General features: G+C 42.3%; 1 protein-coding gene across 8 annotated transcripts in view; it reads left to right on the top strand.

Annotated features, from left to right (window-relative positions):
• The window catches only part of USP34 (ubiquitin specific peptidase 34), a 109,950-nt gene extending 97,864 nt beyond the window's left edge, over window positions 1-12,086 (top strand). For 4 of the 8 annotated variants that reach the window (XM_088052529.1, XM_088052531.1, XM_088052528.1 and 1 more), the window contains 13 exons: window positions 797-954; window positions 1,776-1,854; window positions 4,110-4,236; window positions 4,587-4,694; window positions 5,696-5,800; window positions 5,925-6,049; window positions 7,071-7,223; window positions 8,093-8,216; window positions 8,914-8,993; window positions 9,563-9,703; window positions 9,829-9,975; window positions 10,390-10,549; window positions 10,780-12,086. In XM_088052529.1, coding sequence (XP_087908655.1) covers window positions 797-954; window positions 1,776-1,854; window positions 4,110-4,236; window positions 4,587-4,694; window positions 5,696-5,800; window positions 5,925-6,049; window positions 7,071-7,223; window positions 8,093-8,216; window positions 8,914-8,993; window positions 9,563-9,703; window positions 9,829-9,975; window positions 10,390-10,549; window positions 10,780-11,384 — 2,112 coding nt within the window. In that variant the 3' untranslated portion in view covers window positions 11,385-12,086. The remainder of the gene's footprint in view (window positions 1-796; window positions 955-1,775; window positions 1,855-4,109; window positions 4,237-4,586; window positions 4,695-5,695; window positions 5,801-5,924; window positions 6,050-7,070; window positions 7,224-8,092; window positions 8,217-8,913; window positions 8,994-9,562; window positions 9,704-9,828; window positions 9,976-10,389; window positions 10,550-10,779) is intronic. The other 4 variants (XM_088052533.1, XM_005525512.3, XM_088052532.1 and 1 more) reach the window with 3 other exon arrangements.
• Window positions 12,087-14,811: the final 2,725 nt, after the last annotated feature.

Raw genomic sequence — 14,811 nt, 5'->3', positions numbered from 1 at the left:
ATTCCAGCCTAGTCATAAAAAACAAGGAATAAGCTTTGATGGTGGTCTCTAGAAAGGAGGTTGCATTATAACAAAAGGGGAGAAATTCCCAATTTCTTCTTTGCTTTCAATTTCTGGAACAGGGCCAAGATTTAGCCTGCTGCATTCCAGGGGAGGAGAGCCTGCTGTTCCCTTTGGGAACACCCACATAGCTTCAGCAGAGCTGTGTGGAGGGAGTTGTGCTGTCCCAACACAGTGACACCTGCAGCAGGGAGCAGGTGCTGGTTAAAGCAGGCCATGTGTGATGCTCAAACAACAGGCTTACAGGGGCTGGAAGAGACACCAGGCCTGGGTTTGAATGATTACCCAGGGAGTAATGCTGTGGGATCCTTTGGAGTGTGCTTCCCATCACTGTGGAGAGGAGGGGGATGCAGGGAATCTTCCGTGGTTGAACTGCTGCCTAGATCAGTTCACAGAGAAATTTTACACTCTGACAGTCCTGTTGCTCTCCTTGTTGGCATCTCCGCTCAGAAGTCTCAGTTTGTCTTGTAAGGGATCCGAGTTACTCCACTGTGTTTGGTGTTTGCCAGGCATATGGGACCGCAGCAGGTTTTGGCACAAGCAGCTTTCTGAATGTTTGGTCCCAGGGCTGGGGATTTCAGATGGCTTTGTACATACATAGCTGTATACACAGACGTGACAGTGAGCTGTGTGCTTAGGAAGCATCAAAACATCTGATTTTATAACTTTGTAATAAAGTCTGAACCATACCATAGTGAGAGACCTGACTCTAACCAAGTGTTTCTGTGTGTTTTAGGCAGTAGAAGAGCTGTTTAACCTCATGCAGCTGTTTGTAGCTCAGAGGCCAGACATGAGAGAGGAAGAGATAGAGGACATAAAGCAATTTAAGAAAACCACCATAAGCTGTTACCTGCGCTGCTTGGACGGACGCTCTTGTTGGACGACTCTCATAAGGTACAGCCCTGTGCTCATCCAGCAGCTCAGCTGGAATTCCATCCTCAGCCTCCCCCCAGGAGCAGAGCTGTAGTTCCCAGCTGCTCTTGTTGGCAGTTGTTACTTCTGAGCAGAAATGTGATGTAGAAATTGTGCCTGTGGGACAGTTTTATTGTATCCTGTCTTCGAAGAGTGTTTCATTTCTGGTCTTGGGAAGTACAGCTGAAAGTGCTGCTTGGGCATTCTCAGCAGAGCTATAAATTGCCTGTGCATGTAGGTCAGGGCTGGGGTTTGAAATGGAACTGTTGTTGCACTGAAACCCTTGTGGGAAGGACAGGCTGTGTTACCTGGAGGGGCTGCATGCACTCTCCTGTCACTCACCTGTCACAGGGCACAACACCTTGCCCCAATTAATCTTCATGTTGAAAGGAACCATTCATTAGCATAATCCTTTCCTTTCTGTTCTGCTGTAAGCATAAAATATTCTGATAAAAATGTTTTCAGACATTTAAAAGGCCAAACATACGCTTGACTGAATCTATTTAAATGTATCATTTACGAAGCATAAACTTCTGTCTTTCGAAGTACATAAATTTCCACATTTTTTCAGGGGTTGTATGGAAAATGTTTCTGTAAAGATTATGTATAAATTACTTTCCATAACATAAATGAGGTCGATGGCAGAGGCATTTTTAAATTAAAAAGTGAGGGGAGGTAATGATGAGTTATGTTCTTTTGGGGTTTCTTTGTTCTTCTGCGATTATTTTCCAAAATAATGGTATAACAGTTTTAAGCTTGGAATGCAATTTTCAGTGTTCTCAATGTTTGGATTTTTTTCCTAGTGCCTTCAGAATATTATTAGAATCTGATGAAGACAGACTTCTCGTTGTGTTCAATAGAGGATTGATTCTGATGACTGAGGTAATTACTTTTTTATTTAATTACATCTCGCCCTGGAACTTCCCCTGTCAGGTTTAATAAGATTTCTTTTTAGTACTAAAAAGATCAGGAAATTGTTTGCCTCTCAGGACAGAGAGAAAACCACCAACAGATTATGCTGAGAGGAATAAATTTATGCTTTTTTGGTGTCATTCCTTTTATTACAGGTAATTGGGAATGAATGGCAGAGTGCAGTCACACAGTTGTTAGTAGTTAAAAATTGTTAAAGCAACAGATTAAAATCCAGAAATAATGTAAAGGGTACTCAGCTGCAGTTGTGGTTGGTATTTCTGACCCTCCTTTGAGGCCCTCCTAAGGCAGTTGTCCTTTTCTTTCCTACCTGTTGTGCCTTTGTTTGCAAGGAGTGGTCTGAAACACATCAACTCAATTTCTTTCTGATGGAACTAAACCTAAAATGCATTTCTGGAGCACATCTAATTGTTGTAAATGGGGATTTGGCCCATGAGACCAGACCAGAATTAGTTCACATTGAATGGAAAACAATTAAATAATGAACCTTTGAGATGGATACAGTTGGGATGTCAAGCCCCTGCTCCCAGCAGTTTCACTCTACACATCCACATGTCCTGAGGAGTGGAATATCCTGGATTCCATTCAGCACTTCCATTAGTGAGGTGATGGATGAGAGCCTGTGCTTATTGAAAGCACTGGCAGTGCTCCATGGGGCAGAATCCCTTTGAGAACAAGAATTAAAATCTGGACATGTTGGAGAAAGCATAAAACCAAGATTCAGTTCATTCTTGGCACCTGTAGAAAGGTGTATTCAGGAGGGACTGAACTGGGAAAATCCATGGTGCAAGACAAGTGGCTCAGAGGTAACTGTGGCTGTGCAAAAAATGGGATTTTGGAATAGGCTGCTGCAGGAGGGGGCAGCCAACACAACTGGAAGTCATCAGACAGACTTGGAGCAAACATCTGTCAAGGATGTTTAGTCTGCCTTCAGGCACGTGGCTGGACTGGATGATGCTTTCAGGTTGATTACAGTCCCATTTTTATATGCTTTATATAAAAAATTCTTGAAACTCTTTTTATGTCACTGGTTTGCATTTTCTAGGAAAAAGTGTGGTACAAAGAGCTGGAATTCCAGAAATAGTGCAGTGCTATTTGAAAATTGAGTTTTCAGGAGCTTGTTATAAATATAAGCCTATAGATGAATTAGTTGTAGTTAATTATTCCACAATAGCTGTTCCTTTTTTTTATGAAAATACATCCATCCAGTACACTGTGTGTAAAAAGTCAGGAACTGGGCTGTAAGGTTATCCATACATGAAATGTAAATAGATTAAGGTACATACATAGAGATATATAAAAATAATTTGGTTTAGCTTAGTTAGACCTCGTCCGTACTAACAATGGATAATTATGTTTATGAAGAGTAATATAAAATAAATTTATCCTGTGTAAAACATTGCTAGAAATTAGATTAAATTGATGCTACTTTACAGCTTGAGGGTAACTGGCCTTATTATTGTCACTTGTTGGCTGGAAGTGTTTTGCCTGGTGACAAAAAACTGCATTAAGGAGTTGTCACGTCCAGGAAAGTTTTCCACCTAGGACTGGCTGTGTGTCTTTTGTATTCGCTGGAATATAAAAAGGGCCTGGCAAGGATTTGCATTCTAGGGACTGAGGCTGTTTCTTTATCTTTCAAATACCCCAGCAGATTAAATATCTTCTCTTACATCCTGTGCTAGAATTTTTGCAGTTCGGAAATGAGTTGCTTTTCCTTCCCAGTATTTCTATAAATCACAAATGCCCACGAGGTATAAAAGGAGAAGTAATTCATGTGATGTACAACCATATATCCTTCAGCAGCATTTTGAAAAATGACTGGCATCCATCTTAATCCTACCTTTTTTCCCCCACATTCATACAGCTGTCTGTCTTTGTGCACCTCTTGTATCACTTTCTCTGCTGGCAAAGAAAGTTTGGGATTACAGGGATATAAAAATAGTGTCTCAAATGACATTTTATTTATTGAGTTGTAGATGAAGGTGTGAAAACTTGGTAATTATTTTGAGCTGGTAACACAACCCTTTTACCTTGAAAACAAATGAAGAACTTTGTGATTATATCTAACACCATATATTTTTCAAGTATAAAATACCTTGTTTGAGCATAAATGAATGTAATGTATCTGCAGGATAAAAAGAGGAATACTAACAAGTACCTTAGTTTGGTAACATTAAGTTTTGGCATTTTTTTTTTCTTCTTACCAGTCTTTTAACACATTGCACATGATGTACCACGAGGCCACAGCTTGCCATGTGACTGGAGACCTGGTAGAGCTTCTGTCCATTTTCCTTTCGGTTCTGAAATCCACACGTCCATACCTGCAAAGAAAAGGTTTGATTATAACTCTTGAAAGGATTATGCCTCTTGTCTCTAAAATTAATTTTCCTCACCCAATCCCTAGTGTTTTGTCTTGTTTATTAGCTGTTTTTAAAAACCTGCTGTACTGTAGAATATGTGGCTTTTAATGGAAATTGTTACTTATTAAATTACTTACTGATTTAATACAAAACTAGATTTCATAAATTTAATAGCAGTAAACCAGTGAGATTTAACAGATTCCTAGATGGATTAAGATCATGGTAGAGGGAAAAGGAGATTCCTCAACAGTAAAATTCTGTGCTTTGTTTAACAAGCTTTTGAGCCATGAGCTAAGCAGCCTCCTGGGATGTTTGCATTTGCAGATGTGAAGCAAGCTCTCATTCAGTGGCAGGAGCGGATTGAATTTGCCCATAAGCTCTTAACTCTGCTCAATTCCTACAGTCCTCCCGAGCTTAGAAATGCCTGCATTGGTAAGTCCTGGCCATGCAGGACCTGTCCTGCACAGGCACCTGCTGTGAGATGGAAGTGCCACTAATGCAAGTGCACGTGCTCTGCTAGAAACCCTGGAGGTCGGGATTGTCGGTGTGGTACTGTCAGTGCTTCAGGACCAGTGTTCTTTCTCCAAAGAGTTCTGGGTTTGTCAGGTTGCATTGAATATTCCACTGGGGGCACAAAAAGTCACGGGTCGCTTTGTGAGACCGATTTGCCACCTGATAAGGGGCATGACTGAAGAGTAACTCCTCAGTTGAGGTGTCACTGAGTTTAGAGTCAGATCCTAAACCTGACATTAAAATTTAAACATGAACTAAAGCTCCCCTCAGAAGGGAGCGTGGAGACCAAGTTACTCTGAGAAACAGCTTTTCCTGTTAATTTTTATGATTCAGTGAAGTGTAATAGTGGAACTAAAGCTTAAAATAGCTTGTAGAAAAGAATGGTTTAGCTTTTTATAGTGTAGACACAGATATTATACACAAATCCCTCTATTGCATTAGTGGAGCTATTCCAGAAAGGTCCAGTTTTTTTCTAGTTCAGGCTTTTTTAATATCATTTAATGGATTGCTGATAGAGGCCTGACACTGTGTCCAAAATACCATTTTTTTGGTGTGATTTGTATGCGTTTCCCCCTATTTTGAGTATTCTCTCGTTGTCCTTCTGACTGCTGCTGGTTGCCATTTTCCAGGTGTCAAACCTGCTCTGTTAAAGAAGAAGCAAAGAGGGTAATTTTATTGAGGTTCTCATTGTCCAAGCTGGCCCCTCCCTGGTGGTGGCTGCACCACTGAGCAGGGTCTGTCCCAGGGCAGAGGTGAAGGGAATCGGGACGGAGGCAGGGGTGTCACTCAGGTGTTGCTCACGGTGGAGCTGCGGCAAAAGGGATACAAGAGAGAGTTTGCAAATGCATGAGCCTGAAGTTGAACTGTTTGCTGTTAAGAAATAACAATTTGTAATAGCAAAAACAACTTTCTGTTTGTAGATGTCCTCAAGGAGCTTGTACTTTTAAGTCCTCATGATTTCCTACATACTCTGGTTCCATTTCTACAGCACAATCATTGTACATACCACCACAGTAATATCCCAAGTAGGTATTTCAGTGATTGTATTTTGAAGTTCTCTTACGCTATTATTACTCTATCGTGTTCCTTGCTGATGTCAAATATTGACCTTTTTAATATATCCCTATTTTATCTGAACTTACACTACAGTGTCTCTTGGACCTTATTTTCCATGTCGTGAAAATTTGAAATTAATAGGGGGGAAAAGCAATATTCGTCCTCCGCGTCCCGAGCTCAACATGTGCCTCTTGCCCACCATGGTGGAAGCCAGCAAGGTATGTAAACGAGTGGTCCTATAAAGAACTATTTCTCTGTTGTTTTCCCATTTTTATCAAAGAATGGGAAGAATCCTGTAGCTCAATGCATTTACCTTTTCTTTGTAAACAAAGCATAATTCTTCTTCAAGATGTGTTGTCCTCATATACTCCATTCTAGATGTGCACTACAGAAGCACCATTTCCCTGCCCTTGGGGATACACAGCTTCATACTGCAGACACCATAAGGGTTTGGGCTTTGTGGTAGGAAAAAAACCCCATAGCACACATTTTGGTAATTTCCTAGTCTGTCTGTGGGATTTATGAAGGAAATTGAGGCACCACCCAGGGATTGTCCAGATGGGTTTCACACTATTTTAAGATATATTGCCAGACAGCCAAGGAGACCCTTCAGGTTCCATTAGAGTCCATTCAGCTGGGACTGAGGCGAAATCTCCTACTTGTTTGGGTAAAATCCAGTGCCTGAAATGTCATAAAGGGCTTTAAGTCTTTTCACTTCCCATTTTCCCTTCTGTGGGCTTCCTGATGGGATGCCAGCTTTGGTGGGGCTACTCCCTAGTGACTTGCCACATCCCGTTGTTACAGCTGCAGCAACGGTGGGATTCAGCTCACGTCACTTTGCCTATCTAAAAGGTCAGCATCCAGCTCTTCCTGGGGCTCCTGGCCAGAAATAGTTACCCTGGGAAGGAGAGAAAGAGCTCCCCTCCTTCCTGTCCCAGGCACCGGAGCGTGGATGAGGCGGCTCCCTCTCCACAGAGTGCAGGGAACACCAGTGACTAGATTTTAGATAGCTAAAGTCAGGTCAGGTGAATCCCACCCAAAAAGGAATATGTATGGACAATCATTTGAAGCAGGAGAACTGGTTACTTGCTGTCCGGTAACTGTGGTTCTTCAAGATGCTTTGTCCACACAGATTCTGTGCTCCTCCTGCTGTGCTAATTCCGAGTCCTGTCCTAGGGGATTCTTACGGGTGAAGGAATTGAGTGGTGGTTGAAGCCGCCATACCCCTTGTGCCCTCAGGTACAGTGGTCGCAAGGACACACTGGGTGCAGGCACAGCCCCAGTGGACACAGCTATTCAGAAAGAATCCAATCTCCTGCACATGGGGCCTATGTGCACGTAGATGGGAATCTGTGTGGGCAACACATTTCGAAGAAGCACGGTTACTGTAGGGTAAGTAACCCTTCTTTTTTAAAGCTTTCAGAATGATGCTGTGTCTATTTGTGCACCATCAAATTGACTGTGTAATCCAAGTGTTTGAAAAGATGTTAGAGAGCCAGAAAATGTCTCTAGTGGGGTTTCCCCATCGTGCATCCAGAAGTGGCACTACATAATGTAAATACCTGGATTTAAAAAGTTGTCGTATTACGTGACACCGTATTTCACCTTTTATTTCAAATTCCTAATACCTTAGGAAGGAGAATATTTTTAAACCTCTAGAACCACATCCACAGTCACATTGCCCTGTGGTTTTGCATGCTTGTTTTTCATTCAGTTGCTTTGTATAAGGTTGCATTTTTTTGCTTGAGTTTTAGAGGTTTCCTCTTGGCTCTCTGATGCCTTATATACATCCAAAATATTAAAATTGCAACATACACGTATCGTTGGGTTTGAGACATGCCTGAAAATTCTGCTCTGAAGCTCAGTCTCAAAAATACTCTGATTTCTACAGATCACAACTGACGAGTTATGATTTAAAAAGCAGTAGTGTGTATATATTTAGGTGTCTGTATGTGATACAAATTTACTGCGTTCTTTTCTTGTCCTCTTCAAGCCGTGGTATTTGCACAGCTTTTCACCCTCTTGGTGTTGGCTCAGAACCCTCCAATAGGAGATTTTCCTGGCAGGGAATTGCATTTGCCATCCCTCCTCCTATCACACCCTGGTGCTTGCCAAGGGCTGGGTGAGGAGGCACCTGGAGATTCCCACTGTAGTCCAGGATGAAACATTGCAGGGCAAGTGACAGGCAGGGAGGTGCTCAGGGGAATCTGGGAGCTGTCCTGTGGCTTTGGAGGTTAAATGAGGCTCTCTTAAATCTTCAGGGCAAAGACGATGTTTACGACCGGATGCTGCTGGACTATTTCTTCTCCTACCACCAGTTCATCCACCTCCTGTGTCGAGTTGCAATCAACTGTGAAAAGTTTACTGAAACTTTAGTTAAAATGAGTAAGTATCAAGGTGAAAGAGCCAAAGGATTTTTTTTTCTGTCATAGCTGAGTCCTTCTTCACAAGATTTATATTCAGAGTTTTTAAGAAAAAGCAGAGCTTGTGAAACTTGTTGTGTTTGGATATTATTTTTATCCACAAAACTCTTAATCTGTATATAAGAGAGTGCAGCTGTACCCACATGAATGAAAGGTTTCAGGCCTGTCCAGAAAAGAGCTGAGGTATACACTGAGAATTCAGTCTTACTGTGCATTTAGAGTTTAATACAGGACTCGCTAAGGCTGTTTCTGGGTGGTTGGGAGTTTAAATGGCTTTGGATCAGATCCTGAATCCACAGCATCTCAGCAATGGCAATGAATCGACAATATTTCCATTTTTGTGTTCCCACACAACCCTGAGGGTGAGTTTCTCAGTGTGCACAGACCTCAGCGTCACACCAATAATCTCATCCAGAGCGATGAGAGAATGTCCTTTTATCCCCTGAATCACCCATCTGCTCGTTGTTGGTCACGCTTTCCCAACGTCTTTATTAAATGGACTATAAAAACCTCACGGACACCGCAGCTTTCTGATCATACAAAATGCTTGGAATGTGATCCTATAAAATAACAGGGCACCTTGGCACTGCTTTTCTGAGGAATTTGCACATCTCCCACAAAGTTCTCCCACACTGACTTCTTCCCTCGTGCCACTGCAGGTGTCCTGGTTGCTTATGAAGGTTTGCCACTTCACCTTGCGCTCTTCCCCAAACTCTGGACTGAGCTTTGCCAGACTCAGGTAAGAGTCAGGACCAACAGAATGGAAACACGGGCGAAACACTGCAAGTGGAACAAAGAACCCACAGTTGTAACTGGTGGGTGGTGTTGAATAAAATACTCTGCCTATCTTACTACTGTCTGAGAAGCCCAGCTAAATCAAATATAAATATCTGGTAAATTCTGATTGTTCCCTGTACATCCTACAAAAGCTTAACACAGCAACTCCCCCCAGTAATGGAGGTGGGTGTGCAGAAAGCACCTCATCCTGCCTCTGAAATTCAGTTTTTTATGTAGCACCAGCACTGGGATGATGAAGGAAAAATGAGGAGGTGTCAAAGTCTGGGTATGATTGCAGAGAGGGTCCTGTGGTTGGCCCACAGATCGGGAGGCTCTGTCCCTTCCCACACACCCTGGTGGGGATGAACTGACCTTTCTGGGGAAAGAGCTTCATCCCAGGAAAACGGAAAATGAGAATTGGCAGTAATTGACTTGTACAATTTACTGGCATCTGGTAGCCCTGAACTATTTCTCAATGGGCCTGGCCTGCAGTTGTGGTGCTGACTGTGCCATCTTCTCTGTCCTTGCCAGTCTGCAATGTCCAAGAACTGCGTGAAGCTCCTCTGTGAAGATCCAGTTTTTGCAGAATATATCAAATGTATTCTGATGGATGAAAGGACCTTTCTTAACAACAACATTGTCTACACCTTTCTGACCCATTTTCTTCTCAAGGTACGTAGTCCTTTAGCAGTAATTATTACTCCAAGGAATGCAGGCACTGATGCTGCTTCATTTTGGGATGCTGTTTTCACGGTTTCAATTTTTGTGGCTTTTTAAAAAATACTTTGTTTCCACAGGTGCAAGGGCAGGTATTTTCTGAAGCAAACTGTGCCAACTTAATCAACACTTTAATTACAAATCTAATAAATCAGTATCAAAGCCTAGAATCTGACTTCAGCAACCAGAGAGTTGAAATTTCCAAAGCAAGCTCTACATTAAATGGGGTGAGTCTTTTTCTAACAGAGGCAGCTCATTTCCTGCAGAAACTCCTCAGTGTCCTGTGCCAGGTGTTGGGCACTCCCTACCTCAGCTGGGCTCCTGGGGAGGACATGGGAAGTTGGGAACATGAACCTGACTGTGGGGAGCGAAGTATTAACAACTGCAGGAGCATTCATGGTAGGAGTGTTGTAACCCAGCGTGGTTTTGTGTCTCAGCATAGCATTGCCACCCCCAGGACAGAGCTGTGTTAAGGTCAGCAGAAAGTGAGGGAGCAATTTCAGTGGTGTGAGTAACTCTAGAACGGGATCTTTGGGCTGCTCAGAACATGAACAGCATCTCCTGTATTGCACTGTCTCCATGTGCCAGATTCATCAAACACCAGTTTGAAATAAGCCTTAAGTTTGTTTCTCTGTTTCCAGGACCTCCGAGCACTCGCCTTGCTGCTTTCGGTGCACACTCCCAAACAGCTCAACTCGGCCCTGATTCCAACTTTACAAGAGCTTTTAAACAAATGTAGAGCTTGTCAACAACAGAGGAACTCATTACAAGAGCAAGAAGCCAAAGAAAGAAAAACTAAAGGTAACGAACCTTGTATCAAGTTAATACATTATTGCTGCAGGGTGGGCCATTCCTTGACTCCAAATCCCCAACAGTACACAAAACTATCATTTTATTATAATAAAAACTAGAATTCATGAAGTGTATGAATTCTCTGCGAGGAAGGAAGTGTTTATTGCTATGTTTAGTGTGGAGAAGGGTGGGAATGTGAGCAGCGCCCGTTCCCTGAGCACGTTCCCCTGTCCCTGCAGATGACGAAGGAGCCACTCCAGTGAAGAGGCGGCGGGTGAGCAGCGACGAGGAGCACGCCGTGGACATCGGCGACATCAAAGCCGAGCCCCGCGAGGCGCTGACCCCCACCAGCACCTCGGACAACGAGACCAGGGACTCCTCCATCATCGACCCGGGGACAGAGCAGGACCCGCCCTCCCCTGAGAACAGTTCTGTCAAGGAGTACAGGATGGAAGTGCCCTCTTCGTTTTCCGAAGACATAATGTTGGCCGCGCGCGCGCAGCACGCAGAGGAACAGCCGGGGAATGGGAAGTTTGAAGAATGCAAAGAGTTCAAAGACCTGCAGGCTTCCAAGGATTCCATGGGAGCCGAGGAGGACTCGGAGTTTCCTTCCACGTCGATTTCAGCGGTTTTATCCGACCTCGCAGACTTGCGGAGCTGCGATGGCCAAGCCTTACCATCCCAGGACCCCGAAACTAATTTATCAATCAGTTGTGGCCATTCCAGAGGACTTTTTAGTCACATGCAGCAGCATGACATTTTAGACATCCTGTGCAGGACCATTGAGTCTACGATTCACGTGGTCACACGGATATCCGGGAAAGGAAACCAAGCTGCTTCTTGACATTAGATGGAGCATGTCTGCTTTTAAGTCTTTTTTTTTTGTTTTTTTTTTGTTTTTTTTTTCTTCTTTTTTAAAAAAAAAAATCCTCCTTCCCCCAAAAAATGCTGTTTGTATAAGTTTTGCTTATTTCTGTTTCGTGCTTCAGTTTGTCCAGTGCTCTCTGCTTGAATGGCAAGATAGATTTATATGCTTAATTCTTGGTCAGGCAGAACTCAAGATTATTTTTTTTAAATTTTATTTTATTTTGCATCTACCGTACACTTTCTTAAAGGGCAATCAGATAATGGCTATGTTTTATGTAATTAAGAGTTCACTGTAGTGGCTTTCATTTAATATGGCTGTCTGGGAGACAGGGCCTCCTGGCCCTGTATGATGTAATTTAAACTTATGGCATTTTTACTGTGTATAATATGGTGTCCTCTGTGCCAGTTTTGTACCTTATAATCGAGGCAGATTGCCTCAGATCGCTGTGGTTCTTATTATCAAAATTAAGTTTACTTGTATACTAAACAACCACAAGAAATTTGATTCTGTAAAGAATCCTCTTTAGCTGTGGCCTGGCAGTATATATATGGTGCTTTATTTAACAGAATACCTGTGGAGGAAATAAAGCACACTTGATGTAAAATTAATTGTTTTATTTTTATTGACATGATCAATTGCTATTCTGTGCACTTCATTAAACTGATTGTGATGACTTTTCATTTGTTTATAATATGTTGCTTCAGTCTTTGGATTCCTCAGCAAAGAACTTCGTACGTGAAACAGCAGCAGAGAGAAATGATGGTCAGAGGTTCAGATTTGATGTTAATTTTGGTGCTTGTTTAGTGTGCACGAGTGTTCAGCCACACAGTGGAGAGGGACTGGTGCTTGGTGTTAGAACATGAAGTGCTGTCAAAAGCCAGTGGAACTTGGTGTCTCAATTCCCTTATTTAAACATCTCTTATATCGTTTTTCTCCTGCACCATTTACAGACTTCCTTTCTTTTTCTTCCCTCTGCTCTATCTGGCTGTGCTCCCTCATTTTTGACAGCTTCTGCACCCCTGGAATGACTTTATCATCTCTCCCATTATACTTTCCCCCTGTTATTTCTGAGTAATACCACTTTCCTATGTGACCTTTTGGACTGTCAATGCTACTGGTTTTAATATCTGATTAAACTCCATTTTCAGCTTCATTTTCCAGTTGCTCAGCTCATTTGTTTTTCTATTATCTTCATCTACCTTGGTCTTTTTTTCTTCAAAAATCTTTAATTCTGTCTACCCTTCACTGCAGTTTTGCATCACTTGCTTCTCCTTGTGTCTGTGATGCTCTTGCTCTCTTCAGATTTACTCTCATGGGTTCTAACTTTCTGTAACTTGTCTTTAAAGTTTCTGAATTTATATTCCCATCTACTTAGCATTTTTATCCTGCATTTACAGACACTGCTGACACTCCTAAGTGCTTAAGTTGGCATGCTTATTATTCAGACATGAAATAACTATTGTTTTGTTCTCTTTAGGAATAATTTTATTACCCTTTCTGATAAGCTTTCCCCAGATTTTAACTCTGGAGAAATCATCAACAGCTTCTAGTCAAAACTTCTACAATCAAAATTTGTGAAGGAAAACATTGGCCTATGGATCAAAACCTGACCTGCAGCAGCTGTTGGAACCCTTTGGGTGAGTACTTTTCTTAATTGATCAGCCTTATTAACACTGTGCAGCTGATTGCTGGGATGTTGTCTGAGCTGGTGCCCCTGGCTGGCTTTGGCAGTTTCTGCAGGATGGGGCCACACCAGAGCTGTGGCATTCTGGTCTTTGGGATGGTTTTTTAGTTTGTTTTCAAGCAGAGCAGCTATGAACAGTACTTGATAATGATTTCATAGAAGAAAAACAAATACTGCACCATTAAGCATGTCAGGATTACCAGAAATACGATTATTCTTACTGCTCTTCCCTTAGCTCCTAATTTCCCCCTTGAGTATTCCTGCAGTATCAGAATTCCTGGAAACTCCTTCCCCTTGAGTAGTCCTGCAATTTTTACCAAGAACTCTTTTGCAGTTGAGTTTTTTGAACAGAAGCAAGCAATACCTGCACAAAGGTGTCTTGCTTTTCCAGAGCCTGTTTCCACGTGTTTGTCCTCTGTCTCCTCTCCCTCGCTTCCCATGCTGTGCAAGTCGTTATTTCTTTCATTCTTTTCCCCTTCTCTCACTTTACGTGACTTTTCCAATTTGTATTTTCCACCTTTAAATTAAATTAACAATGTTCCCTTATCCTGCCTTTAACCCTAAACCCTTTAATCTTCCACTGGCTTCCTCAGTCTCTTAAAGCTTTGATTTTCCTCCAGGTTATATCCCTCTTCTCAGTTACTATTAATTATTTCCTCCTGGAATTTCTACCTCCCGTTTAACTCCTTCAAAATTAAGCTTTTAAATACCTTCTCCATTCACAGTCAGCCTCTCCTTTGGCACTTCAAGTGCTGAGAGCTGTAAAGGATTTCGGCCATAATGTTACAAATCATGTCTTTCCCAGTGTACTATTTTTCTCTCTGCCTGTCTCAGCTAATTATCATCTAACATTTTTAATTTTAATTGGGAACTCTACGAGAAATTTTAGCACCAGTTTTAGAGGGGTACACAGAGCTGCTGCTCCTCATTTTCCAGGGGTTTTGGCAGCCCCACACCTGGAGCAGGGACTGTGATGCTGGAAGCACAAATCCTGTCTTTTTTAACACCAGTGACCAACAACTGCTCCATTCCAGAGAGGGCAGGGAGACAGGGAAACCAAGGGATTTCAGTCATGAGGGGAAAATGGGTGAGGCACAATTCCCACAGAACACTGGGGCTGCAGTTTCACTGTTTGAAGAAACTTGGAATTGCATAGAACCACCTACTCTCAAAGAATTAATTGTTGCAAAATCTCTTCAACCATCTACCCACAAACCTGCTGAAGCCTGAACCATCTTAAACCTTAATTCCCCTCTGTCAACCACTACCCTAAATCATTTTTCTATTCAAAACATCAGGCTTTCCTTCCTTGAATACTGAGGGGGGAAAAAAAAGGTAACTAAATTTTGAGCATTCAGAACCAGATGCTAAAATACAACATTACTCAAGAGGTTGTTCCTCACCTGGACACATAAAGCGGCAGCAGCAACACCCAGGAACTGCTCTGTGCCTCTCTGTCACTGTGGGGACTTTGTTCTTTTTACTACCACCACCACAGACCTCACCTCAGCTCAGAGGGGTTGTTAATAACTGACTGCAAACTTTCTAGGAGAACCTGGCCTGTAGCAAGGAGCAGCACCTCTGTGTCCTCAGGATGATGGAAGCTTTTTGGGTGGTAAGTTTGCCGTGTGTTGGCATTCTGTAAAAATAAAATATATAGGACTTAACTTCTAAGATACTTATTTAGTGTGGCAGTATCAGTTTATGGAGAAAATGAGC

This window comes from Pseudopodoces humilis, chromosome 3 (genome assembly GCF_049639895.1).
Source record: "Pseudopodoces humilis isolate 2021_Gansu_Grassland_sample_001 chromosome 3, ASM4963989v1, whole genome shotgun sequence".
In the NCBI taxonomy this organism is placed as follows: domain Eukaryota; kingdom Metazoa; phylum Chordata; class Aves; order Passeriformes; family Paridae; genus Pseudopodoces; species Pseudopodoces humilis.
Note: the sequence above shows the minus strand (reverse complement) of the source record. Positions and strands in the feature narration are given on the sequence as shown.